The sequence below is a fragment of the Artibeus jamaicensis genome, unplaced genomic scaffold (genome assembly GCF_021234435.1).
Source record: "Artibeus jamaicensis isolate MK-2021 breed Jamaican fruit bat unplaced genomic scaffold, CSHL_Jam_final contig_685, whole genome shotgun sequence".
In the NCBI taxonomy this organism is placed as follows: domain Eukaryota; kingdom Metazoa; phylum Chordata; class Mammalia; order Chiroptera; family Phyllostomidae; genus Artibeus; species Artibeus jamaicensis.
In genome coordinates this window covers 13,251,424-13,277,296 of record NW_026521924.1, presented here as the reverse complement: position 1 = coordinate 13,277,296, position 25,873 = coordinate 13,251,424, and the positions used below count along the sequence as shown (strand labels likewise).

The 25,873-nt window shown below is 45.8% G+C and overlaps 1 protein-coding gene and 1 pseudogene across 1 annotated transcript in view; one reads left to right on the top strand and one right to left on the bottom strand.

The window, feature by feature from the left end:
- Nucleotides 1–10,966, top strand: part of TGM6 (transglutaminase 6) — a 31,766-nt gene extending 20,800 nt beyond the window's left edge. The window contains exons 10-13 of the mRNA XM_037141161.2: nt 4,154–4,495; nt 9,061–9,215; nt 9,488–9,621; nt 10,813–10,966. Of these exons, the coding sequence (XP_036997056.2) occupies nt 4,154–4,495; nt 9,061–9,215; nt 9,488–9,621; nt 10,813–10,966 (785 nt within the window). The remainder of the gene's footprint in view (nt 1–4,153; nt 4,496–9,060; nt 9,216–9,487; nt 9,622–10,812) is intronic.
- A 3,788-nt stretch (nt 10,967–14,754) lies between these two features.
- On the bottom strand, nt 14,755–18,676 carry LOC119046226 (intraflagellar transport protein 57 homolog; annotated as a pseudogene).
- Nucleotides 18,677–25,873: the final 7,197 nt, after the last annotated feature.

The following is a 25,873-nucleotide window of genomic DNA, read 5'->3' as shown; positions in this document are numbered from 1 at the left end:
CAGCGGCACGACTGCTTCGGAAAAGTTCAAAAAATAGAAAATAACAAACATGCACACAAAAACCCGTACATGAACATTCATAACCTTTTTCACAAAGCTAAAGAGTGGAACAACCCAAATGTCTATCAGTGGATAAATAAAAAGTGGTGTATTACTGTAATGGAAGATTATTCAGCAATTTTTAAAAAGTGGAGTACTGAAAACACGCTACAAACTAGATGACTCTTGAAAACATGTTAAGAAAAAGAACTAGTCCCAAAGACCACACATTGTATAACTCCCTTTCTATGAAATGTCCGGAACAGACAAGTTAGAACTTAGATTAGCGGTTGCCTGGGACTGGGATCCCAATGAGGAGAAATGGGAAGTGACCACTAATGGTTACAGAGTTTTGGGGGGCGAGGAGATGTTCCAAAATTAGACTGTGGTGATGGGCACAGAACTCTGTAAATATACAATTGAACCGCATTCCTTAAGTGGGTGAGTTGTAGGTTATGCAACCGTATCTGAATAAAGCTGTTTTTAAAAATCAGGTGGTCAGAAAAGGCCTCCCAGAGAATGTGACAGTGACATTCTTTGGCAGGGAAATGAAACATTTTCTAGTAAAATATATCATGAACACATTATGAAGTAGAATGCAAAATTCACATACATTTCAATAATAAAACACGAAATGTTAAAGGACCTTTGGGCCATGCGGTTGCTTCAGGCCAAGATCACACAGCACTGAGGAATGTTAGGGAGGGAGCCGTGGGTGAGACTGCACCGCAGGCTTCAAGGCGGGAAATGGGACTGTTAGGTTTGGGTTTGGGAATAATCGGGATGGAAAAAGGACTCGAGGGGGGTTACAGTCTACATTTTCAGGAAGGGAGGGAACATTCTTGACCATTGTACTCAGTGACCAGCCTTTGGGTCTCTTGTCCCCACTTCACAAATGGAAAAACTTAGGTTCAAAGGTACTAAGCAATAAAGATATAATAAAGTGGAACTTCCGCCAAGATGGAGGCATAGGTGGAGACGCTGTGCTTTCTCTCGCAACCAAGTTTGGAGACAACTAAATATTAGCAACAGAAAACACAGCCAGAACACAGAAAATTGAACTTTTCTGAAGCCTGATAACAACCAATTCTTCAGCCTGACCGGTAAGAGGGGCGAAACCAGCAGCTGTCAGAGCAGGGTTGCACAAGAAAACTCGGTCAGACAGACTCAGGCATGCGGAACCCAGGTGCAGGGTTGGACCTAGTAAGCAACTCAGCGAGCAACCGCGGGGAAACGGCGAGGGAGCAGGGCTGCGGGCTGACTGTGGTCGCGCATTCGTGCACGGATAGACAAGCGAGGGAATGGGAGGTGAAACTACGGGACTGAGCAGGCCCCACGGCCAGCGGCAGCAGAGGGCTCCACCATTTCCCCACTCTGACCCCGCCTCCACATACAGCGTCATAACCCAGCGACCTGAGTGGCCCTGCCCCAGTGAACCACCTACGGCTCTGCTCCTCACCCAGCTGCGAGAAACAGCAGAGGGGGCTGCCATTTCCCCGCTCTGACCATGGCCCCACATACAGCGTCACAATCCAGCAACCTGGGAGTCCAAGACTCCACTCCTCAGACTTAACGGGCGAGAACAGACCAAAAATGGCTCAAGAAGATCTCAAAGCCCCAGAGCCTATAAATCTAAGTGATGAAGAAATAGCAAAACTCTCAGATGCACAGTTTAAAACACTGGTGATCAGGATCCTCACAGAACTGGTTGATTATAGCCACAAATTAGAGAAACATATGAAGGCGAAACTAGTTGAGATGAATGGAATTGCACAGGAAACCAATAGCAATGAAAAGGAAACTGGGACTCAAATCAATGGAGTGGACCAGAAGGAAGGAAAAAATGACCAAACAGAAAAATATGAAGAAACAAGCATTCAAAAAAATGAGGAGAGTCTTAGGAACCTCCAGGACATCTTTAAACACTCCAACATTCGAATTATAGGGGTACCAGAAGGGGGAAAGGAACAGCCACCAGTGGAAAACTTATTTGAACAAATAATAAAGGAGAATTTCTCCAATCTGCCAAAGGCAATAGACTTCCAGGAAATCCAAGGAAGCTCAGAGAGTCCCAAAGAAGTTGGACCCAAGAAGAAACACACCAAGGCACATCATAATTACATTAGCCAAGATTAAAATGAAGCAGAGAATCCTAGAAGCAGCAAGAGCTAAGGGGACAGTCACCTACAAAAGAGTTCCTATCAGACTGTCAGCTGTCTCTTTCTCAAAAGGGACCTTCCAGGAAAGAAGGGGCTGGAAAGAGGTATTCCAAGTCATGAAATCCAAAGACCTACAACCAAGATTGCTCTATCCAGCAAAACTTTCATTTAGAATGGAAGGACAGATAAAGTGCTTCTCAGATAAGACCAAATTCAAGGAGTTCATCATCACCAAGCCCTTATTATATGAAATGTTAAAGGTACTTACCTAAGAAAAAGAAGTTAAAAAAAGATGAACAGTGAAAGGACAGCAAACTCACAGCTATTAACAACCACACCTAAAACAAAAGCAAACTAAAAGGACAGCTAGATCAGGAGCAGAAACATAGAAATGAAGATCTCAAGGAGGGTTAGCAACAGGGGAGTGGGAGGAGGAGAAGGGGGTAGAAGGTACAGAAAATAAGTAGCATAGACAGTAGATAGAAAATTGATGGGGGGATAAGAATAGTATGGGAAAGATAGAATTTAAAGAACTTGAGACACACGGTCATAAACTAAAGGGGGGGTAATGGTGGGGATGGGGGGTAGGGTGGAAGGGAATGAAGGGAGGAATGGGACAATTGTAATGGCATAATCAATAAAAAAATTTTAAATAAAAAATAAATTTAAAAAATATATATATAATAAAAATCCACAACATGTGGTGGCCAGCTGACCTGATGGTGAGGTGGTCTGGTGGGAGATGAGAGGGGAGGAGAGGGCAGATTGTGCAGATCAATGAATGAGGACGCTAAGCAGACCTTGGGGGCTGATCAGCTGCAGGCGGCAAGGGTGAGGAAAGAGTCAAGGGCGCTCCCAGTTTTCAGCTTGTACGCTTGGCGAATGGAGGCACATTTACTGAGTAAATCAGTGGGCGAACGTGGAGCCATTTGTTCAGATAAGGGGCGCTGTTGGGGAGAAGGAATGGCCTGTTTGGTTGGATCTGAGGCATCTGCGCGACTTCTTGCAGGGCAGGGGTGTGGGTGGGAGCTATCCAGTTAGGTGTATTGGTCTGGGGGGTCAAAAACAGGCCTGTGCTAGCAACAGGGAACGTGAGAGAGCAGGGGTCCTAAACTCACGTGTCTTCAGGGGCCTTGCAGATGGGCCCCTCCCCCATGAGAGCAGCAGGCCAGTGGGTAGAAACCATGGAGGAGAGTGACTTGCTGTCCAGAGCGAGCACCCGCGTTGCCACTCTAGACTGATACTGCCATGTGGAGTGGAAAGGGAGCATATGGTTAAGAACATGGAATTGGCCCTGGCTGTCGTGGTTGAGTGGATTGAGCTCTGGCCTGCGAACCAGGAGGTTGCCAATTCAATTCCAGGTCAGGGCACATGCCTGGGTTTCAGTCTGGTCAGGTCCCCGGGGCAGGGCCCCGGAGAGGAGGCCAAGCACTGATGTTTCTCTCCCTCTCTTTCTTCCTCCCTTCCCCTCTGTCTAGAATAGATTAATAAAATCTTAAAAAAAAAAAAAAAAAAACACATGCAACTGGAGCCAGACTGCTTGGTTTCAAATCCTGCCTCCCTTACAAATTGCTCTACTTCTCTGTGCCTTGGGTTCCTTCTCTGTAAAATGGGGATAACAGTACCTACCTCACGGGGGCACAGGGTCAGTCTACGGAAGTGACAGCTATCATTATCACATGAGACTTCAGACCCAGTTGTCAAAGATGCTACAAATCTGTATTATGTGGAATTTCCTGATCCTAAGTCGTTGGCAACTGATGAAAACTTTATTTAAATAGTCCCAGAACCAAACACAATGCTGAGGTCTGCGTGCGGCCCCTGAGCTGTCAATCTGAGGCTCCAGCAGCCGTGGTAAATTAAAGCAGTGAGCGGGTGAGGGTGGTTTTGCCTGCAGAAGAGGGGAAACGAGAGAAGATGGCCTTGGGTCTCAGGGGTGTGCGATGCCCTTGCAGGGTCCCGGAAAGAGAGGCAGGTGTACAGGAAGGCCCTGAGGAAGCTGTTCGGCGTGGAAGCCTCTGGAAGGAGAGGACGGGTCCGCAGGGGCGGTGGCCGAGGTCTCTGGTGTGAGGACCTTCTAGAACCCGCCGCCAAGCCCAGCATCACCGGCAAGTTCAGGGTGCTGGAGCCACCCTTGCTGGGCCATGACCTAAAGCTGGCCCTGTGCTTAACCAACCTCATCTCCCGGGCCCAGAGGGTCCGAGTCAACCTGAGCAGTGCCACCATCCTCTACACCCGCAAGCCAGTGGCAGAGATCCTACAAGAATCCCACACCGTGCGGCTGGGGCCGGAGGAAGGTAAGAACGCCTCCGCGGGGCGGGACCTGGAGACTTGGGGGCGGGGGTTGACTTCACACAACCCTACATTCACTCCCAGGAAAGAAGAGGGTAGTCCTAGCCTGTGCTCAGTGCCTTGCGCGTCTCCTCTGCTCCAGATGAGAAAACTGAGGCTTGGGGTGGGGAGGGCGGGGCTAAATATTGAGAGTAGTAATAAAAGTCCACCATCATCTGGTGGAAACACTGACCTAACAGTGAGATGATTTATGCTCTGTCGAATTAGTATGAGTATTTACGTGCCAAATAAACACTTGCTGGAAACCTATAATATATGGAATATGCATTGTGTTACCTTTCTAAAATCCAGGTGTTCTTCATGAGAGGGGCAGGTCAGAGAGGTGTCCCAGCCCTGGCTGGTGTGGCTCAGTGGACTGAGTGCCAGCCTGCGAGCCAAGGGCTGTGGGTTGGATTCCCGGTGCCTGGGTAGGACCTCATACACAATTTACTAAATGTATCTCACTTGATTATTCTTTATCCTTTTCCATCTCTCTCTCTCTCTCTCTCTCTCTCTCTCTGTTTACATGTCTCTATGGCCCTCCCCCACTGGCTCCTTTCTCTTTACCTATCTCTTCATATACCTTCTTGAACTCTAAGGATTCAATTACACAAAGAAATTGTTCCTTTTATCTTTTTTCCTGTCTTTTACTCCCATCCGCTCCCACCCACCCCCGTGCTCCCCACCTCCCTCCCATTTCCACCCCCCTTAGTTTTTGTCCATGTGTCCTTTATACACTGTACTTGAACACTAATTACATTTTTTAAAAGTTTTTAAAAATGTAAAAAAAAAAGAAATTGTTCCTCTGGTCCAATTTCTGGAGAGTGAAACTTGGGTATTTTGACAAGGCGTGAAACATGTGAAGGAGGTGCCATTTAACTTTCACAAAATCTAAATCACACTTTATAATGAAATATTAATTAACATATACTATCTCCTGGCTTTCAGCAATTTTTTTATATTGAAAATAGTATATACTCACTAACAATTTAGAGCACACAAGGGAAAGATCACACAATCACTGCCACCCACCTACAAATGAACATGTCTTCATTCCAAATTTTTAATGCCTGTTTGCTTTTTGAAAAACACTGTTCTAATTATATTGCAAATGCTCATTGGTGCCCTACTCTTTTCACATTACATTGTAATTTAAAATGTTTATAAGCCTTTCATTAACATCACTTTAATAGGTGTGTGATCTGTAAATAAATGTATAGTGATTTATTTTATCTTCCCCCTCCTTTGGGTAATTACCAGCTTATAGCTATTTCAAAATATAAACATCTAAAGTACACATCTTGGTGCAAAAAAAATCCATTTTTCTCACCGGGATTTTTTATTGTTTTGTTAGAATAGATTCACAAACATGATATTTCTGAGCCAAATGGTGGGACTATTAAAGTACATCGCTTATTTAAATTTATCATTTTTTAATTAGACATTTTTAGCAGCTTTACCCTAACAGTCCCCTCACTACCTCCCATCTTTCTGTATTATTAACATTTTGCACTAACGTGGTACATTTGTTATAGCCAATGAGTTAATACTGATACCTTATTTATAACTAAAGTCCAGAGTCTACATTAGGTTCACTATGTTGCGAGTTCTACGGTTTTGGCAAATCCATAATGACATGCATCCACCCCTAGAATATCATATAGAATAGTTTCACTGCCCTAAAATTCTGGGGTGTTTGGGGTTTTTTCACCAATTCATTCCTCCTTCCCTCTCCTCAGACCCTTGGCAGCCACTGATCTTTTTACTGTCTCCATGGTTTTGCCTTTTGAGAAGGTCCTACAGCCTTTTCAAACTGGAAAAGGCTTTCTTTCACTTAGAAACATGTATTTTAAATTACTCCATGGTTGTTTCTCTGTGTGTGTGTGTGTGTGTGTGTGTGTGTGTGTGTGTGTCTTAGTAGCTCATTGCTTTTTAGTGCTGAATAATATTCCATTATATGGATGTACCACAGTTTATTTATGCATTCACCTACTGAAAGACATCTTGGTTGCTTCCAAGTTTGAGCAGTGATAAAGAAAACTGCTATAAACATCTGTGCGCAGGTTTTGGGAGAACAGTTTTCAATTCATTTGGGTAAATACCAAGGAGCATGATTGCTGGATAGTATAAAAGTATGTATAGTTTTCTAAGAAACTGCCAAACTGTCTTTCAAAATGTCTGTACCATTTTATATTCCACCAGCAATAAGGATCTACTGATGCTCTGCATCCTCTCCAGTGTTTGGTGTTGTCAGTGTTTTGGATTTTGGCCATTCTGATAGGCGTGTACTGGTATCTCATTGTTGTTTTCATTTGCAATGTCTTCATGGGGTAAGATGTTGAGCATCTTTTCATATGCATCTGTATAGCTTCTTGGATGTTCCTATCCTTTGCCCATTTTTTACTTGTGTTGTTCATTTTCTTATTGTTGACTTCGACGGTTCTTTACATATTGGGGGTAACAGTCCTTTGTCAAATTTGTCTTTTGCAAATACTGTTTCCCAGTCTGTGGCCTGCTTTCTCGTTTTCTTGACAGCTTTAATTTTAATGAAGTACAACTTGTCAGTTTTTTCTTTCATGGGTTGTGCCTGTGATGTTGCATCTAAAAATCTGGGTTACACCCAAGATCTCTAGGTTTTCTTGTACAAGTTTCATAGTTTTGCATTTTTCATTTAGGCTTATGATCCATTTGAGCTCATTTTTATAAAGGGTGTAAATCTGTGTCTACAGTTATTTATGCTTGTTTATTTATTTGTATTCTGATGCCCAATTATTCCAGCATTATTTGTTTTTAAAATCTATCATTTCTTCTCTATTATTTCCTTTGCCCCTTTGTCCAAGATCTATTGACTATATTTGTGTTCTGGGCTCTCTGTTTTCTTCCATTGATGTATTTGTCTATTCTTTCACCAGTTCCACACTGTGGTGGTTTCTGTAGCTTTTAGTAAGCCTTGAAGTCAGGTAGCACCCTTCCTCTGATCTTCTCCTTCAATATTGTGTTAGTGGTTCTGGGTCTTTTGCCTTTCTACATAAACTTTAGGATCAGTTTTTCAATATCCATGAAATAACTTGCTGGGACTTCAATAGGGTTGCCTTAAATAGAGGTCAAGGCAGGAAGAACTGATATCTGGATGTTATTGAGCCATCCTATACATGAACATGAAATCTCTCTCCTTTTATTTAGTTCTTTGATTTGTTTCATCAGAGTTTTGTTGTTTTCCTCATATAGATCTTGCATATATTTTGTTAGATCAATGACTAAGTATTTCACTTTGGTGGCGCTAATGTAAATGACATTGTGTTTTTAATTTCAAATCTCACTTCACTGCTGGTGTATAGGAAAGTGATTAGCTTCTGTATATTAATTGTGTATCCTGTGACCTTGCTGTAATCACATATGAGTTCTAGGATTTTTTTGTTGTTTTTTCATAGATTACACAGATGTCATGTCATCTGTGAACAAAGAGTTCTGTTTCTTCCTTCCCAATCTGTATACTTTTATTTCCTTTTCTTGTCTTATTGCCTTAGCTAAAACCTTCAGTACAACGTTAAAAAAGAGTGATGAGAGGAGACATCCTTGCTTTGTTCCCAGTCTTACTGGGGAAGCTTTGAGCTTCTCATCGTAATGTATGTTGTAGCTGCAGGTTTTTTGTAAATGCTCCTAATCAAAATTCTTGGGAAAGAGTGTGTGTGAGCCAAGTTCAAGCCCTTTAAGGAACTTTTCCACAGGTTTAAAACTCAGATGACTTCAAGGGCAGGAAGGCAACAGAAATAAAGAAAGCAGTGGCAAGGGAGCAGTAGAGGATGCTAGGGACTGGAGCAAACTAAATTTTATCCTTAGTATGACTGACAGTCAGACATGGGCTATGGTAATCTATAGTTACAGGAAGAGAATACATAGGCAGAGTGCTTGTGGCTGGTGAGAGAGACAGAGATGGCGAGGACCATAGGAGCTTAGGAGGGGGCACAAGATCACTGGGTCGGGCTATCGGTGAAGGTTTTTCATAACTGGTGGGGCTGATTGGGACTGGGCCTTAATGGGGAGGGAAGATTTGGAGAACTGCAGAGAAATTGGCCTCCTTCTTGGATTGGAAGCTTGAGACAGGTCTTTGGCTTCCCCCTTCTCTGCATCTAGCACATGATATGTGCTCAATAAATAGTGAGTGAATTCCTGGTGAGATGAATGATTGATGAACTGAGAGATTTCCATCTGGAACAATGAGGAAAAGTTTAAACACATCTCCAGGAGCTCTTGGAGAGACAATCTGTTGTCATGGTAGCTGACTGGCCTGAATTTGAATCTCATCTCATTCAGCTCCTTAATTTACTTGCCAGCTGACACTGGATGAGAAATTGCCCTCCCCTGAGCCTTAGGTTTCTTCATCCATGAACTGAGCATGATAATGCCTGCCTCAGTTGGTTGCAAGAACCAGAAAGAGTGTAACTATGAGTTGAACCTTCTCTTCCTCTTTCTAGGTTCTTTTGAAAAAGAGCATTGGATCCCCAACTTTCACCTCTGCTTTCCCTTCCAGAGAAAAGGATCCCAATCACAATATCTTACTCTCAATATAAGGAAGACCTGACAGAAGACAAGAAGATCCTCTTGGCTGCCATGTGCCTGGTCAGCAAAGGAGAGAAGCTCCTGGTAGAAAAGGACATTACTCTGGAGGACTTCATCACCATCAAGGTGACTCCTGTCTGCATCCACCACCCTGTTCCGAGCAGAGCTGAGGGAGGGAATCAGAGTCTGGGAGTTTGTGCTTTTAGCTCCAGCTTCAGCTCTCAAGGGTGGGAGAAATGGCAAGGATGTGGGGACAGGGGCGTGGATATAATGAGGGAGCTTGGTAACTGGGTATATGAAAGCAAGGGGTAGACATGATTTTGCCCCATTCTCTTACCCAGACAAGACTGTGGGTTTTGCTGGAGGAATGGAATAATTTATGGGTATTGCCCCTCCAGGTGCTGGGCCCAGCCATGGTGGGGGTGGCAGTTGTAGTGGAAGTGATGGTGGTCAACCCCCTTTTGGAGAGAGTGGAGGACTGTAAACTGATGGTGGAGGGCAGTGGCCTTCTCCAGGGACAGCAGAGCATCAGGTAAGTGCCAGCTTGTGGGTGCTGGAAGTGGGGGGTGTGGCTGCCTTGTTGTAAGATGGGCTATAGAGAAGCTGCTGGTGAGGCAGTGCAGGAGAGATTCTGGACCCCCAGGAATTAGCCCACTGTCTCAACACATCAGCCTTCATTCATTCACTTAATCGTTAACTTAATTATGTAACTCATCCACTATTCACTTACTCATATTTTTATTCATTTATACATTTACTTATGTATTAACTCACTTTTATTCATTTGCTCTCTTTTACTCACTCATTCACTCATTCTTTTTTTCATGTTTTTACTCATTCACTCACTTATCCATTTATACTCAGCTGAGTTGTGACTGGTTCATTCATCCATTCATCTTTCTTTAACTTGCTCACTCCTTTACACATTCACTCACTCATTCATATATGCCCTCCCTGTCTCATTCACACATGTTCCATTTATTTACACTCATTTATCTACTTATTCATTCTCAATGATTCATGCACTCATTTATTCTTTCATTCATTCACTCACTCATTTCTATGGTCCTGACCATACTGACCTGTACTCTGAGCAACATGTCAACTGTTGGGAACACCGAGATGAAAAAATGAGGTTCTTCCTTGAGAAGGGCTTTCAGAGACAGATGGCCTTTTAAATGAAGACAGTGTGATTTATGCAGACACACGGGTCCCCAAGGTCTTGGGAATCAGAGGCAGCCCTTGTGTGGGGATGAGGTGGGACCATGGTGAAGCCACGGCAGAGCTGATATTTAATATAGACCTTAAATGATCAATTCAGGAGATTTTGAGTATCAAGAAGGAGGGAGGACTTCCCAGTTAGAAGTCTCCTTGGCCTGTGTAGTCAGGGAAGGTCTCTTGGAGAAGAGAAACTTGATCTTGGCCTTGGGTCGGATTTAAATGGGAAGGACATCCTAGTTAGGAAGAACAGTGATGAAAAAAATCCCAGACAGAAGAAGCAGTAAGAAATGTCCTGGGCATAGGGAGGAGAATAGCCTGACTGGCTGGGAAGGAAAGATTAAGTTGTAAGTATATTAATGGAGCCTATTAAGTTGGAGGCTTGAATGTCAAGCCACAGGGTGTGACCTTGATCTGGAGAGTTCTGGAGAGCCATGGCTGGCAGGCCAGGCTCAGGAATGAGAGAGTACTGATGGTCTGCCTTTCTCCTTTCCCCTTCCCCCAGTGTGCCCAGCCTAGAACCCCAGGAGAGGGCCTTGGTTCAGTTCAGCATCACCCCCTCCAAGAGCGGTTCAAGGCAGCTACAGGTGGACCTTGTCAGCTCCCACTTCTCGGACATCAAGGGCTTCGTGATCATCCACGTGGCCAAAGCCAAGTGATGGGCCACGAGAGGATGAGCGAAGAAGAGATGGCTCTCGTTCCTCTCCTGTCCACCTTTTTGCCCCTACCATGTGGGAGCCAGGAGGCCTGGGTTCCAGTCCTGCTTCAGCTTCTGCCCCACTCTGTGAACTTGGGCACGTTCCTCCCTGCTTTGGCCTTGGTTTCCCTATCTGTAAAATGAGATGTTAGGCTCAGTAATCCTTAAACTTTTCGACAATGAAGGATTATGTAGGGAGCCTTTACCACCTTCATCTCATCACCCTTGTTGCTGGAAGGCTGACAGAGGGAGCATCAAGGTAACCCCAACGGACCCAGCACTGCCACCACCTGCCAGCCAGATCACCGTCACCCTGGCTGACCCCTGGGCTCTCATTGCTTCTCTCTCAGCATTTCAGTGCTCTGACCACATCCAGACCCAAGAAGCTCCTCCTGGCTCTTGCAGAGAACCCAAAGGTTTTCCAGCTGAAACCTTAACATTCCTCAACACTTCCATTTTACATACAGTGAAGAGCCTTGACCATGGACTTGTGCTTGCCACTTACACCATCTAAGTTTTAACCCAAAGTCGTGTCCCTGAAGAGCATTAGACTTGAAGGGGTGGGAGATTTTCCCTCAGTGAAGACCCAGGCCCAGCATCTGAGGGGCCACTTCTGCCTGGAAGAAGCTGAAGACACAGGGGGAGCCATCAAGATTGGACTACGTTTGGGTAGGCAGCCCCAAATCTGATCTGGTTACGGTCATAAATGACCTCACATAGTCAGCACAGAGTCAATTTACTTCTTTGAAACCAGAATAGTGTTGACTTTGCAGAACTTTCCCAGCAGCTTACACTGCTCACAATCACACTGTGAACATCAAACAGGACAGAAACCCCTGGGATGAGGACCAGAGCAGAGACCCCCAGGCTCTGAAAATAACTGCATCAGACCTGAAAATCAGCTCCAAAGTGTTCTAGATGGCCAAAGGAATGACAACTAACCATAGAATTGAGGAATAGAGTGAAGGAATAAAATGGAGCCATGATAATAAAGCTACTAAATTATTAAAGTTAAGTGGGCTGAAGCATGAGCGAACAATTCTATGCTTGATTTCATTGATTCTGGGAACTTAAACTTTTGGACTTTCCAGTCCTGCATCAACACCTGCATGCCCATTGGGTCATTGTGCATCAGTGCCTGGACATCCTTCGAACCCTCAGATGACCATCTGAATGACCTCAAGAGAGACTATCTCATTGTCAGATCACCAGACAGCTGAAGATTGCCATCTCAGACCACCCCAGGGTCTAAGAATACAGGACTAATTCTTCTCAAGAATGTACTTTTCACTATCAGAACCCTCAGCTTTTTGTCTCCTTCAGAACATTCTGAATGTTCTGAGTTGTGTTTCCCCTTTGCAAATCCTAAGGCCCTCAAATAAATCTTTGTTATTTTATTTCTAGTCAAAGCCTCCTGACTCTTTCTGAGTATGCTTGACACCATTTAAGTAATCTGAACAACCACAACAAAAGGAGGCTTATCTGCAGTGCAACACCTCCTGGATGCAACCTCAAGTGGGGACAATTGATGTCATGGGTCCTTGCAAAAAGGGGGTCAGGCAAACACATGGACAGGGTTCAATGGAGGAACCTTGTGACTAAGGCCTCAGTGATGGCATTTCTCTGGTGACCCTACACAGCATGGGGACAGCTTAGAGAATCCAGAGGAGTGGATGCATTTAATAATTCAGACATTTGAGCTGCCTCAGCTCAGCACCCGCTTTCCAAACCTAGATTTTGGATGCTGATCCTCTAAAAGAAGGGCAGCTGGAGGTTCAGAGCAGGCAGGGTGGAGCAGCGGGAAGGGGCACTGGGGGCTGAAGACCGTAGGAGGTGATCTCCTTCTCTTCGTACAAAAGACAGTTTCAGCAGGGAGACTGAGACGGCCTCCCTTGTGGTGGACCCAGACCCCTCATTCTTCCAGCAAACGCCAATTGCCCATCTTCCTCAAGCTCAGCGGCTGCCGGTGAAGCTCCCCAGGAAGCTGACTCTGAGATGCAGTTTAGGGTGCAGGAGGTTGATTGAGAAGTGGCCTGGGGATCAACTCCAACCTCAGACTAAATTCTTGTCCCAGGCTAAACTCTCATCCCGACCTCAGACTAAGTCCTGCCTGCAGACTGAGCTCTCATCCTGGCTTCAGGCTAAATCCAGAACAAGACTGAGCTCTAATCCTGATCTCTGATTGAGCCCAGAACCCAGCCTGTGCCTCCATCCCAAAAAGAACCTGATCTGGGTCTGAGCTCTGGCCCCACACTGAGTCCTGACCTCAGTCTGACCCCAGCCAGACCTGACTCTAGGTCTTGGCTTGCGTTTCTCATCCACATCTAAGCCTCTCAAATGGAGAGCCACACACCCCTCTGGCGTACTTGATGTCACTGGGTAAACACACCTCTCGTGCTGGACCAGGGTTTTGAACTCACCTGCCTCTCCCTTTAGGGTTGTAGGGCAGAAACATTTACAAAGTGTGGTGACCCCTGGGTTCTTCAGCTCTGTCCTGCTGTGGGAGTCTGCGTTCACAGCCCAGGTCTCCAGGAATAAATGTAAAAGCTGGATCTGAGCAGGGCCCTCTCCACCACTCATGTGTACTCACGTTTTCCATGAGCAAAAGGTACTTAGCTACACACCTGCCACCAGAACAGGAGGCGATATCCCACTCAGAGTAAAGGATGCTCTTTTCAGCAGGGAGGCTGCACATGTCATCAGAGAAGGTCTCCCTTGCAGTGGCCCCAGACTGCACTTCCTTTCAGCAAATGCTGGCTGCCCATTGTCCTCAAGCTCAGCTGTTGCAGGTTGAAGTCCCCGGGAATCCGATTCTGAGATGAAGTTCAGGGTGCAGGACGTTTACTGAGGAATGGCTGAGGGATCAACACCAGAGGAAGCAGGGGAGCAGGGAGAGGGAGGAATCAAACCATAATGCAGACAGTGACAGCCTTGGCCCACCTCACGGGCAGCTCTGGAGCTAGAATGACCCATCAGAGTCATCACAGATTGAGCTGGTATGGCCAGACCCGTCTATGCTTGCATCTGTCACTGATCTGCCCCAGAAGGGGCCTGACTTTGGGCAAGATGACTCTCTGCAGTAAGGCCACCCCGGAAGCTGCTGGCAGCTGAGGGTCCCCTGCAGGCAGCAGTCCTAGCAGTTGGGGCAACAAGCCCGCCATTGAAGGAAGGTCTGGGGAATGCATCCTCACGTCCACCGCCCAGCATTCCGTTCAACCCAAGGACTGAAGAGCAATGTTTCAAATTCCCTGTGCTTACGGGAATTTCCTTCCTGCTGGTGCCAACAGGTGTTCCGTCACAATATTTTAAAAGCTATAAAAAGTAAAATGAGAAATGAAAGTTAACAAATTCATGAATAAATAAGCAAATTAAATGAGGTGATACGTGCCAAAAAAAGAAAATAAAACTGACCGCCACTCAGCGTTGTACCAGTCTGTTAGTTCAACACACTGGTAGTGGCTGCTTTGAGGTCTTTGCTAAGTCTGACGTCTGGGCCCCTCAGACACTGTGCACTGACTGCCTTTTTCTTCTCTTTTTTGAAAGTGAGAATTTTTAATTACTTTATTAAATATGATATTTGTTTTAAAGGCTTTAACCATCCATAACCATCATGATACAACATATGTGTGTGTGTAAAAATACCCATTGAAGATGTGTTAAGAAGTATAATTGTGTTTTGAAATATGCAACCTGAACTATGGTTTGGTCTAAAAGGGCCAACTGATGAGAAGCTCAGTAAAACAGCCCGTTTCAGTAAGAACCCAATGCAAATTCTGGAATGATTGTTGCATGCATGTACCCAGCCACGTCAGACTTCTCCTTCAGTTTTGTTTTGTTTTGTTTTTAAGATTTTATTTCTTTTTTAAAGAGAGGGTAAGGGAGGGAGAAAGAGAGGGAGAGAAACATCAGTGTGTGAGATGGGTTGTTGCCTCTCTCGCACCCCCAACCGGGCGCAACCCCGGCCTGCGCCCTGATTGAGAACCAAACTGGAGGCCATTTCGGTTCACAGGCCAGTGCCCAACCCACGGAGCCACTCCAGCCAGGGCTCTTCCATTTTGAATGGACTAATGTGTCTCCCCTAAGATCCATTCTAATGTTCATGTGAACAGTGTCTTGCTTCAGTGTGGGTGGGATCTGCTTCTCCTCGCCAAAGGGGCACCTCAGTTTCACTGCTACCCTTTCTCTTCCATTTCTTGCTTTACCTTTTCTAGTTCCCGGGTAACCTCAGGACAGCAGACTGGTCCTTGCAGACAGTCACTCTGCCCTTTCGTTGCTGGCATCGCTCCCTGGGCTCGGTCAGCAGAGCTGGAGCTGCATGACATTCTTGAGCCAAGTGCTCAGGCTGGTTGCTGATGTACTTTTCTTGGCTGCTGGCCTTTTCCAGAGTCCTACTGCTTTCATTGTGGAGTTCGTCCAACGGTCCGTCGGTCTCCTTTAGAGCAGATTCAGCCCCACTTTTGTGCTGGTGCATTTGGTCCACAAGGATTCTCCAACCTCTACTGTCTGTCCTGTTCATGACCTTCAGTTGCGATGGTCCACGTTCCACCTCTGGACCCCATTCTACAGCATCTGCTGTGGGCTCTGACACATCTTTTTAAAAATATATATATTTTATTGATTATGCCATTACAGTTGTCCCATTTCCCCCCTTCATTCCCCTCCACCTTGCACACCCCTCCCCCACCATTCCCCCCCTTTAGTTTATGTCCATGTGTCACAAGTTCTTTAGATTCTATATTTCCCATACTATTCTTGTCCTCCCCCTGTCTATTTTCTACCTACCATCTGTACTACTTATTCTTTATACCTTTTCCCCCCTTCTCCTCCTCCCACTCCCCTGTTGCTAACCTTCCATGTGATCTTCATTTCTATGGTTATGCTCCTGATCTAGCTGTCCTCTTAGTTTGCTTTTGTTTTAGGAGTGGTTGTTAATAACTGTGAGTATGATGTCCTTTCACTGTTCATTTTTTTAAAGATTTTATTTATTCATCCCCAGAGGGGAAGGGAAGGACAAAGGGAGAGAAACACCAATGTATGGTTGCCTCTCAAGTGTCCCCTGCTGGGAACCAGCCCACAACCCCGGGCATGTGCCCCAACCGGGAACCAAACCGAACCAAACTGAGACCCCATGGTTCGCAGGCCAGCGCTCCATCCACTGAGCCATGCCAGCCAGGGCTCACTGTTCATATTTTATATCTTCTTTTTCTTAGATAAGTCCCTTTAACATTTCATAAAATATGGGCTTGGTGATGATGAACTACTTTAATTTGACTTTATCGGAGAAGCACTTTATCTGCCCTTCCATTCTAAATGAAAGCTTTGCTGGATAGAGTAATCTTGGTTGTAGGTCCTTGTCTTTCATGACTTAGAATACTTCTTTCCAGCCTCTTCTTGCCCGTAAGTTCTCTTGAAAAATCAGCTGATAGTCTGATGGGAACTCCTTTGTAGGTTACTGTCTCCTTATTTCTTGCTGCTTCTAGGATTCTGTCCTTCATTTTAATCTTGGCTAATGTAATGATGATGTGCCTTGGTGTGTTTCTTCTTGGGTCCAACTTCTTTGGTGGACCCAATGAAGGAAATTCTCTGAGCTTCCTGGGAGTCCATTTCCTTTGCCAGATTTGGGAAGTTCTCCTTTATTATTTGTTCAAATAAATTTTCTACTTGTTGCTCTTCTTCTTCCCCTTTTGGTACCCCTATAATTTGGATGCTGGAATGTTTAAAGATGTCCTGGAGGTTCCTAAGCCTCTCCCCATTTTTTGGAATTCTTGTTTTTTCATTCTGTTCTGGTTGAATGTTTCTTTTTTCCTTCTGGTCCACTCCCTTGATTTGAGTCCCAGTTTCCTTCCCATCACTATTAGTTCCCTGTGCATTTCCCTTCATTTCACTTAGTTTAGCCTTCATTTGTTCATCTAATTTGTGACTAAAATCAACCAATTCTGTGAGCATATTGATCACCAGTGTTTTGAACTGTACATTGGTAGGTTGGCTACCTCTTTGTCACTTAGAAGTATTGGCTCTGGGGCTTTGAGCTGTTTTTCTGCTTGAGCCATAATGTTTTGGCCTGTACGTGCCTGTTCCATATGAGGGGTGGAGCCTTAGGTGTTCACCAGGGTGGGGCAACCCAAGTCTCTGGGTTGTGGCTCTGTATGTGGGGGTGGGGTCAGAGAGGGTCAATGGCATTTGTTCTGCTCTCTCTCAGATTTCGGTCCCCTCTGCTGCTTCCCAAAATCAAACCGGCCCCCCCTGGTGCCAGCTCCCAGGTGTGTGGGCCTGTGCACCCTCCAGGACCCTGTAGGTCTGTCCAACGAACTCTGTGAGCCTGGGAGCCTCTGTTGGCACCTAAACCCCTGAAAGTTTTTCCAGTTGGTGCTTTTAGGTTTTATTTCCCAGCACTGGGGCCCTGGGTCATGCAGTCTGTCTTACTGTCCGTTTTTTCACTTGGTTTATCTGTATGCGAATGTATGACCACGGTCAGCCAGCTGCCTTGTGCCCTCGCTGGGTCCACCCATTGCCACCCCACGCCTGGGATCTGCCAACTGCCGCCTGGGCGCCAGGGTCCTCCGGCCACTCTTTCCTGCGTAACCTGCTGACCCCGCCCCTCTTACCGGTCTGGATGAATGGTTCGTTGTTGTTGGACTTCCATATAGTTCAATTTTCTTTCTCTTTTGGTTGCGTTTTTGTTACTAAATCTTTGTTGTCTTTAAACTTGGTTGTGCGAGGAGGCACAATGTTTCCACCTACGCCTCCATCTTGGCCGGAAGTCCCACATCTTTGTGTCTGGCGGATTTGTTCACATTTAAGTGATAGGTCTGGACTTTTAAAATGTTAAGATAAACGGAGTTTCCTTCATTATCTCTCCTTCCTCAAATTCTTCATCCACTTTATTTAACGTTAATTCTGCATCATCTGCAACAGTTTATTCTGCTACTTTTTCTGTTGGGTCGAACAGGTAGTGAGCTAAGGCAGGGAGGAGGAGGGAGATCCTACTCACTGACTCAGCAGTGCTGAGCCTGGTCCGGTGAGATCTCCGGGTGTCCAAACGCCCAGGCAGGGATAGGGCAGGAGGAGGGGAGTCCTTGAGACTCTGTGCTGGGAAAGGGAGCCTCTGTAGCAATTTCACTGAGATGAGAGCCTTTACTAGCTAAGAAAGAAAGCCTTTGTAGCTACAGCCGTACATTATTCCCAAGGTTGAGGAAGGGAGGGAGGAGGAACCTAGGAGCTAACTGAGGTATATAACTCCTGAACCCCAATAGATGGTGCACTCAGATTGGCTAAGGGTCCACTTGTAGACTCAGCTCAAGTCTAGAGAACAAAGTTACTGACAGCTTTTTTCCTCTATATGTGGGGCATTCAGATGAGCTGGGTGCCTGCTTGCAGCTTTGTGCTCCTAAGTGCTTCATAAATAAAGTTGCTGTCTCATTTCCACTACACATATTGTCTCTTGCTTGACTTCATCTCTTACAAGCAAGGCAAGAACTGGAGAACAAGCTGGGGGGTGGGTCCCCTGACTCGGATCTCTCCCCCGTAATACCACCACTGGGGATGCTGGTCTTTTCTGGGTGAAACCAATGTATCTTAATGCTTCTTCAGCTATGCATTCGAGACCATAGCACACGTGTCCTCCATAACCTGATTGTAATTTTGAAGGAGGAAAATCTGCAGTTCTCCCAAATGTTTAGTCATCCCAAGGGCATGACCACTGCCACAGTGGCCACAAAACAGATGGCCCAGCGTGGGCTCCAGCTCGCAGATTTTGACGGCCTGCACTGCTGCGGCAAAGACTGCTGCCACCGGTGACCAGGCAACCGCCAGGCAACCTGTTGCCGGGGAAACAGACTGCTTTCTTTCTGGTTTGTGTTTGTGCGTTCCACTTTCTGTTGAAGACTCAACATTTTATATCCCATATCTTTGCAACGCCGAATTCTAATCCCCCAGGAGGAGGAGTTGTTCTCGTTGTTTGTTACTTTGTGTCCTGGATTTGCTTGCCTGGATTAATTCTGTGGAGTCTATTTCCCTGGCATCCCTGTGGTGTCTGCTTTGGGGGTTTTGTTCATTTGATTGTTTTTGATCCTTGTTTTTAATTTTAAGCCTGATTTCCTAGAGGTCACCCCTGGGTTGGCATGTGATTAGTCAGAGGTAGTGCTGAAGTGCCTTGAGACAGTATGGCTTCCATCTTTTGCTGATGCATCTATGGACAGTTTCAGGAATGCATTCAAAGTTCAGGCAACTTACAAGTGGGACTCGCCTTTTACATTCTGTGTTGGCAAGACCTCACAGACCTTCTCTTCGGCCAGAGAAGAGGAGCTGGCTGGTGTCCTCTCTGGTCTCTCCTTCCGTGGTTCTCAGCCGTGGGCACAAGCACAGTCTTCCAGACCACCAGAGATAAGCAGGGTCTTATCAAGACCCGCTTCCCAGACCTCCCTTGCTGAGTTTCCAGCTGGTCCGCCTGTCCTTTGCTTCCCCGGGTCAGTATGGAGACCCTAGGTTGGCCATGCCAGTGGCCTTCTCTGACTGTTTGTCACTGATACACTGATATTGCTGTTGCTTTCGCCATCACGCCTGTGCTACCAAACTCGAGAGGTAGGCCGCTTGGGGTGCTCTCTTCTAGAACAAGATGTGGTTGTTGCAAGGTAGTTTTATTCACGTGCAACAAGTAAAGGACACAGGGCATTCTGATCCAAAGCTCTGGCTCCCGGAAAGGAGGCTTAGCCATGCTCATATACACTATCCGGTTAATTATACATTGATTTCTCCTCTGCAGTTGGTGACATTTATCCTGTTGGGTTCCTGTCAAACTCATCCTGTTTATAGCTGGTCTGCAAAATACTGTGATACATTTTAACATTTGGCAAGAACAACATTTAGTAATAACATTTAAAATTGCCCAGACCTTGGAGACCCGTGTTCTGCCTAACACCTGAGCACCTAATCTTTCTCACTCATCTCCAATAAAGTCAGTCCAGTCCTCAGCAGAGCTGAGTCCCTCTGGTGGCCTTGCCCTGGCAGAACTACAGAGGTTAGTGGGCAGGGGGGCACTCTGGGCTGACGTGCCACGGCTCTCCACAGTTCCTGGTTTTCTTAAATAAATGAGTCTCAGTTTCTTGTGTCTAACGTAATACATCCCCGAATGAATACCTCCTTCCTGTCCCCTCCCACCGTAAATAGAAACTCCTTCCTTCCAGCTGCTAAAGACAAAAACCTTGAGATTATTCCTTATGCTAGTTTTTCTCCAACCTCGTTAAATCCAACTGCAGGTCCTGTCAGTTCTACCTTCAGAAGGTCCCCAGAGTCCATCTGCCTCTCAGAGCCGCCACTGCCCGCACCCAACCCCCCGCCGCCTTTCGCTTGAACTATTACAGTAGCCTCCTCGCTGGTCTCCTTCTCCTTCTTTTTCTTCCTCCCCTCTGTCCCTTCTCCTCTAAGCCACCAGAAGGCATCTTTGAAAATCTGAGTCACATCATGTCATTCCTTTGCTCCAATCCCCTCCATGGGCAGGCGCTACATGTCACTCAGAGCAAAAGCAAGTGTCCTTCAGGGCAGCCCAGCTGCCTGTTGCCCACTTTCTTACCCACTTATGAGAAAGAGTGACCGTCTCCATCAAGTCCACTCGTGAGACAGACACCACGTGGTAATTAATCTGCACAGAGCAAGTTTAATTTAAAGAATTACTGACCGTGATGAGGGGTTGGAGTCATGAAATGTTTGCTAGTAAGGCATAAAGAGAACTCCGAAGAAGGTAGGAGTTTCATATTTAGGGAGCAGCTACTATCCCTGGGGCTGAGACAGAGAACCCCGGGGAGAGAGCCCACTCGCCACTCCCTGGCACGGTTGACAGGCAGGCCTTGCTGGCGAGGGTGTGCTGCGCCTTGAAGGAAGGACAGAGCAGTCACCATGCTGTCTCACCAGTGGAAGTTGCTGGAAATGTGCCCTCTAGATTGCCAGGGAAAGCCATTCACGATCACCACCAAAACCACCCAAGATGGATGTGCGGGAGGGGGCGCCGCTGGTCACTGGGTGCTGATGGCCACTGTGCATTGTGGGACCGGGGGCTAAGGCGGCCATCTCCCCTGCAGAAGCCCCCAGGGCTGCAGAGACCACGCAGCAGTGCGGGCTGCAGAAGCTTGCTGAGAGCACAGCGGAACCAGAAAAGAAAGCCTTCTCTTCTGCAATGTCTCTCCCACGCCCTCTACAGACAAATCTTAATGTCGTGCCATGGGACAAAAAATGTTTTGAGTCTAGCGACAGAGCAGGCACAGAAGGGTGGGTTTGGAGCTGAGATGCAACAAATGGGTACTTGGCACTATGACCTAGATTTTCTCTGAAAAATGAAGTATGCTCCCACCTCAGTGCCTTTGCAATCGCTGTGCCCTCTGCCTGGCATTCTTTTCCTCTATCCCCAATCACGTCTGCAAGGTTTGAAGCAGTAGGCTTCTACTCAAATTGCTTTTTATCGGGAGGTCCTTTTCTGACTGCTCTAATTAAAGAGCACTCAGGGCACTTTGCATCTCCCTTTTCCTGATCTGCTTTTCTCTACAGCAAATATCACTGTTTAATATAATATATTTACATGTTTATTATTGGTTGTCCAGCTCTGCCTTCTAGAATGTAAGCTCATCAAATACAGAGAATTTTATTTTGTGTACTCTTGTATACCCAGCAGAGTTGAATAAAACACCTGGCTGGTGTGGCTCAGTGGATTAAGTGTGTGTGTGTGTGTGTGTGTGTGTGTGTGTGTGTGTGTGTGAACCAAAGGGTCACAGGTTCAACTCCCAGTCAGGACACATGCCTGGGTTGCAGGCCAGGTTCCGGTAGGGGGCGCATGAGAGGCAACCACACATCGATGCTTCACTCCCTCTCTTTCTCCCTCCCTCCCCCCTCTCTAAAACTAAATAAAATCTTTTTAAAAAACAGTGCCTGGTACACAGTATAAATCAATTGAATGAATAAAGAAAGAGGAGGGAATGCTAGTCAGAGTCTCATCACCTAGACATTGCCACGGTTAGCCTGGTGGTAAATTTCCTTTTTGATATTCCCCAATGAGGATTTTGAAAAATTTTATGGGGCTTCACATACATACAGAAATGTATTAATACCAAAGGAGAGCAGCTTGCTGAATTTTTACAAGCTGAACCCCCTGGGTAACCAGCACCTGACCAAGAAATAGAATGTTACCAATAACCTGAAAACTCCCTTTGTGGCCACGCCCAGGAAAACCATTATGCCACATAGGAAATCAGTCCGAGTGCTTTGTGAGTGGAATCGCACACAGTACGTATTCTGCATCCGGTCTTGGGCTCCGTCACCTGACGTTCTGTGGAGAGGCCTCGTCCCACTGCCGTGTGTCCCTGAGATCTCTCACGCTGTTGGGTGTCCAGTGTCCAATGTCCCAGTGAGGAGATGCTGCCTGTCCACTCTCCTGTGGAGGGACATCTGGGGAGTCTCCTGTTCGGAGCAACTGTGAGTCAATGGCTGTACAGATGGTTCTGCATGTCCGTTTGTGAACACACATCAGCATTGGTTAGGCGTGTGTCTACACGTGGAGCTGCTGCGTGCAACCGATGTGCGCGTGCTCGGTGTCAGAAGCCGCCCTCCCCACCCCGCTCCCCGGGTCACCCGGGTCTCTCCTTCGAGTCACCCGGTCTCCCTGACATACATGTGCGAAGTCCCTGGGACTGTGCGTGGCCCTCACTATGGGGCGTTCTAGAACTGGGCATGTAAGTACCTTCTTTGACCCCACACAAAACACTAGAGCTGGTGCACTGCAAAGACAAATACGCCAAATTATATGTAAGAGTGGCTCAAATCCATACCTATAGATATCACTCCTGAAAAAGATATATTCTCAAGTTATACTCAAGAGCAAAAATTCTCTTTTCAATGTTAGAATTGGAAGACTTAAGAACAACAATAATGGCAAATATTTACTGCCAGCATCCTCTGTGCTAAGCTTATTGCGTATAGCACTTCATTAGAGTTTCAATGTGATGAGGTTCTATCGGCCGGTGATAAAAAGTCTGACTTCATTTTGTTCCTTTGTTTTACTTGACGGTTTTCAAGCCCACAGGAGAGCCTGGGGGCTCCCTCCCAGGCACCTACCTACAGAGAGTTTAAGCTGCCCAAGCCCTCGCCCTCTCGTCTGGCCCTCACCAGAGCTCTGTGCCCTAAGTATGGTGTAGAGGGCCAGTCACCCCTCGCTCTCCCAAGTCCCCTTCTGACTTGCTCAGGACCCTGCCCTGCTCGCCACAGAAAGCCTCACTGTGCCAGTAATAAAGCTTTTTCTGCCCTCTGACCTACGTGTGCAATCCAAATCTTGTAGAGGAGTCCATTGGCAAGGAGACACACCCTCATTTTATAGATGAGGGAACCGGAGCTCAGAAAAGTTCTCACTCATTCAACGTGCTGAGTGCACAGAGCGATGGAAAAGATGGACAAACCCCTGCCGGCGTTAGAGTGCGGGAAGTAGTCCACAGAGAAGTGCAAATGAATTGCTTTCAAATATATGGAAACATAACTAGCATCCCTTAAAACCAAATCGATACATATTAAAGCAAGATTTTTAAAAATGTATCAAGTCAAACAAGATCTAACGATGTCACAATGTGCCGTGTTGGCAAGGAGGTGGCAAACAGGCGCCCGCCTGCTGTGTGTGGAGTGATGCCGTGCAATTGGAGGGCTGTTTGATACATCCATTAACGTTTGAAATGTGACCTCCTTCTTCCTCAGAAACTCTACTTTTATGAATTTATACACCGCTAAAGAGGGGCAGGGCTCGACACCTCCTTAAATAATGTGTATTTTATTTCTGCATAGGTCCTTATAGAACAAAACACAAAGTGAGGAAGAAAAAAACCCGATCTGTAATCCTAACACCCACGCAGAAGCCCGTCTGTCCAGTTTGCTGCTCCCTCTGACAGAGCAATGCTGCCTCCTAGTGGACTTATCCTTTTTAACTGCGTTCATTATTCCACCATTTCCTATTTTTAAAATGTACTTAATTTTTTTAACTAAGTAATGCACTCACATGGCTCAACATTTTTTGAAGATTTTATTTTTTTTATTTTTAGGGAAAGAGAGGGGGAAAAAGAGAGAGAGAGAAACATTGATGTGCAAGAGAAACATTGATAGGTCGCCTCTTGCGCACCCCCAGCCAGGATCCTGGTCTACAAACCAGGTATGTGCCCTGACCAGGAATCGAACCAGTGACCCTGCCATTTGCTGAACGATGCCCAGCCTACTGAGCCACACCGGCCTAGGCACGACTTCATATCTTTAAAGTTCTAAATGGTACACAATGGTAATTCTCCCTTTCGTTCCTGTTTCCCTCAAACTAGGTTTCTTTCCCCACAGGCAACAATATCGGCCAATTCCTTGTATGCATTTTATGCAAACAGCAGAATTCAGTAAGTGAGTTTCCTTCTTTCTAGTGCCTGCCCTTGAATTATAATAAGTAGGGCTCCTAAAAACTTAGAAAATCCAAAGAAAAAAAATTTCTACAGCCTGATTTGTAATCAAGAAAAATCAAAGATAATATGAATTCCCCGAATCAGAACTGAGTTGATAGTCTCACTAGATACACACTAGTAATCATTATGACATGTACTAAGATTAAAAAAGGTCCATCCCTCAAATTTTTAACACAATACACAAAAGAAAGATAAATTTTTTAAAACCCCTCCTTTGGAATAAAAGGAACACAATGATATACATTATTTTCAGCTGTCAAACAGAAAAGTAATTTTCTTCTTAACAACAATTATCAAGTCTGAGGAGCATGTTATAAAAAGTATAGTTGTGTCTGTTTTGTAACAGGGCAAATCCACTCAAGTTTTAAGAAAGTTCATTAAAGTACATCCTTCCACTCAGAAATTCCTTTCTTAGGGATCTAAATATAGAATAATCTCTATGTGAAAATGTGGTCATCACCTTATTTGTGAGTGAAAAAAACTAATCTGAATGTCCAGCTACACTGCAGGGGTGTCAAACTCACTTTCACCGGGGGCCACATCAGCCTTGCGGTTGTTTTCAAAGGGCCGAAATAATTTTAGGACTGTATAAATGTTGCTGCTCCTAAACTAGGGGCAAGGAGCTTGGCACTGCTGCCAGATAAAACAAGGCAGAGGGCCGGATTCAGCCACAGGCCGTGTGTTTGCCACCTGTGAACTACAGAGGATTAGTTAAGTAAGTAGTGGTATGTCCACTTACTGAACATGTTTGCAGAGACCTGGGAGATGTTTTTGAAGGTAAAAGAAAGTTGAGTGTATAGTTAAGATCATTCAAATGAATGTTTGGTGTGTTGGGACTCAGTATTTTCTTTCCATTTTCATTGTTTTTTAAAGATTTTATTTACTTTTAGAGAGAGGGGAAGAGAGGGTGAGAGAGAGAAACATCAATGTGTGAGAGATACATTGACCAGTTTGCCTCTCGTTGCCTCTCCCACACCCAGGCATGTGCCCTGCCTGAGAACCGAACCCGTGACCTTTTGGTTCGCAGGCTAGCACTCGATCCACTGAGCCACACCAGCCAGGGCTCCATGGTCATTCCTTGGTGAGCATTTAGATAATATTTTGCCCCGGCTGGTGTGGCTCAGTGGATAATAAAGTATTTTTAAAGGAACAGCAGAGTACACAAACTGTGAAACAGCACACACGTGGGTCTGACCAAGCAGAATTCAGACTTAAATCCAGCAGCAAACCTAATGCCTTTACAGTTATCTCATTGGGTCGTCACAGCCACAGACCAATTTACTGACTGAACTAATACTGTAGTGTAGGAGCTTCTGTGAAAACTAGACTGGAGTCAAGTCTAGAAGTCAGTCAACGCTCATCAGCAATCTTCACCCAAACCCCTCTCACCTCCAGGACTTAGGAGC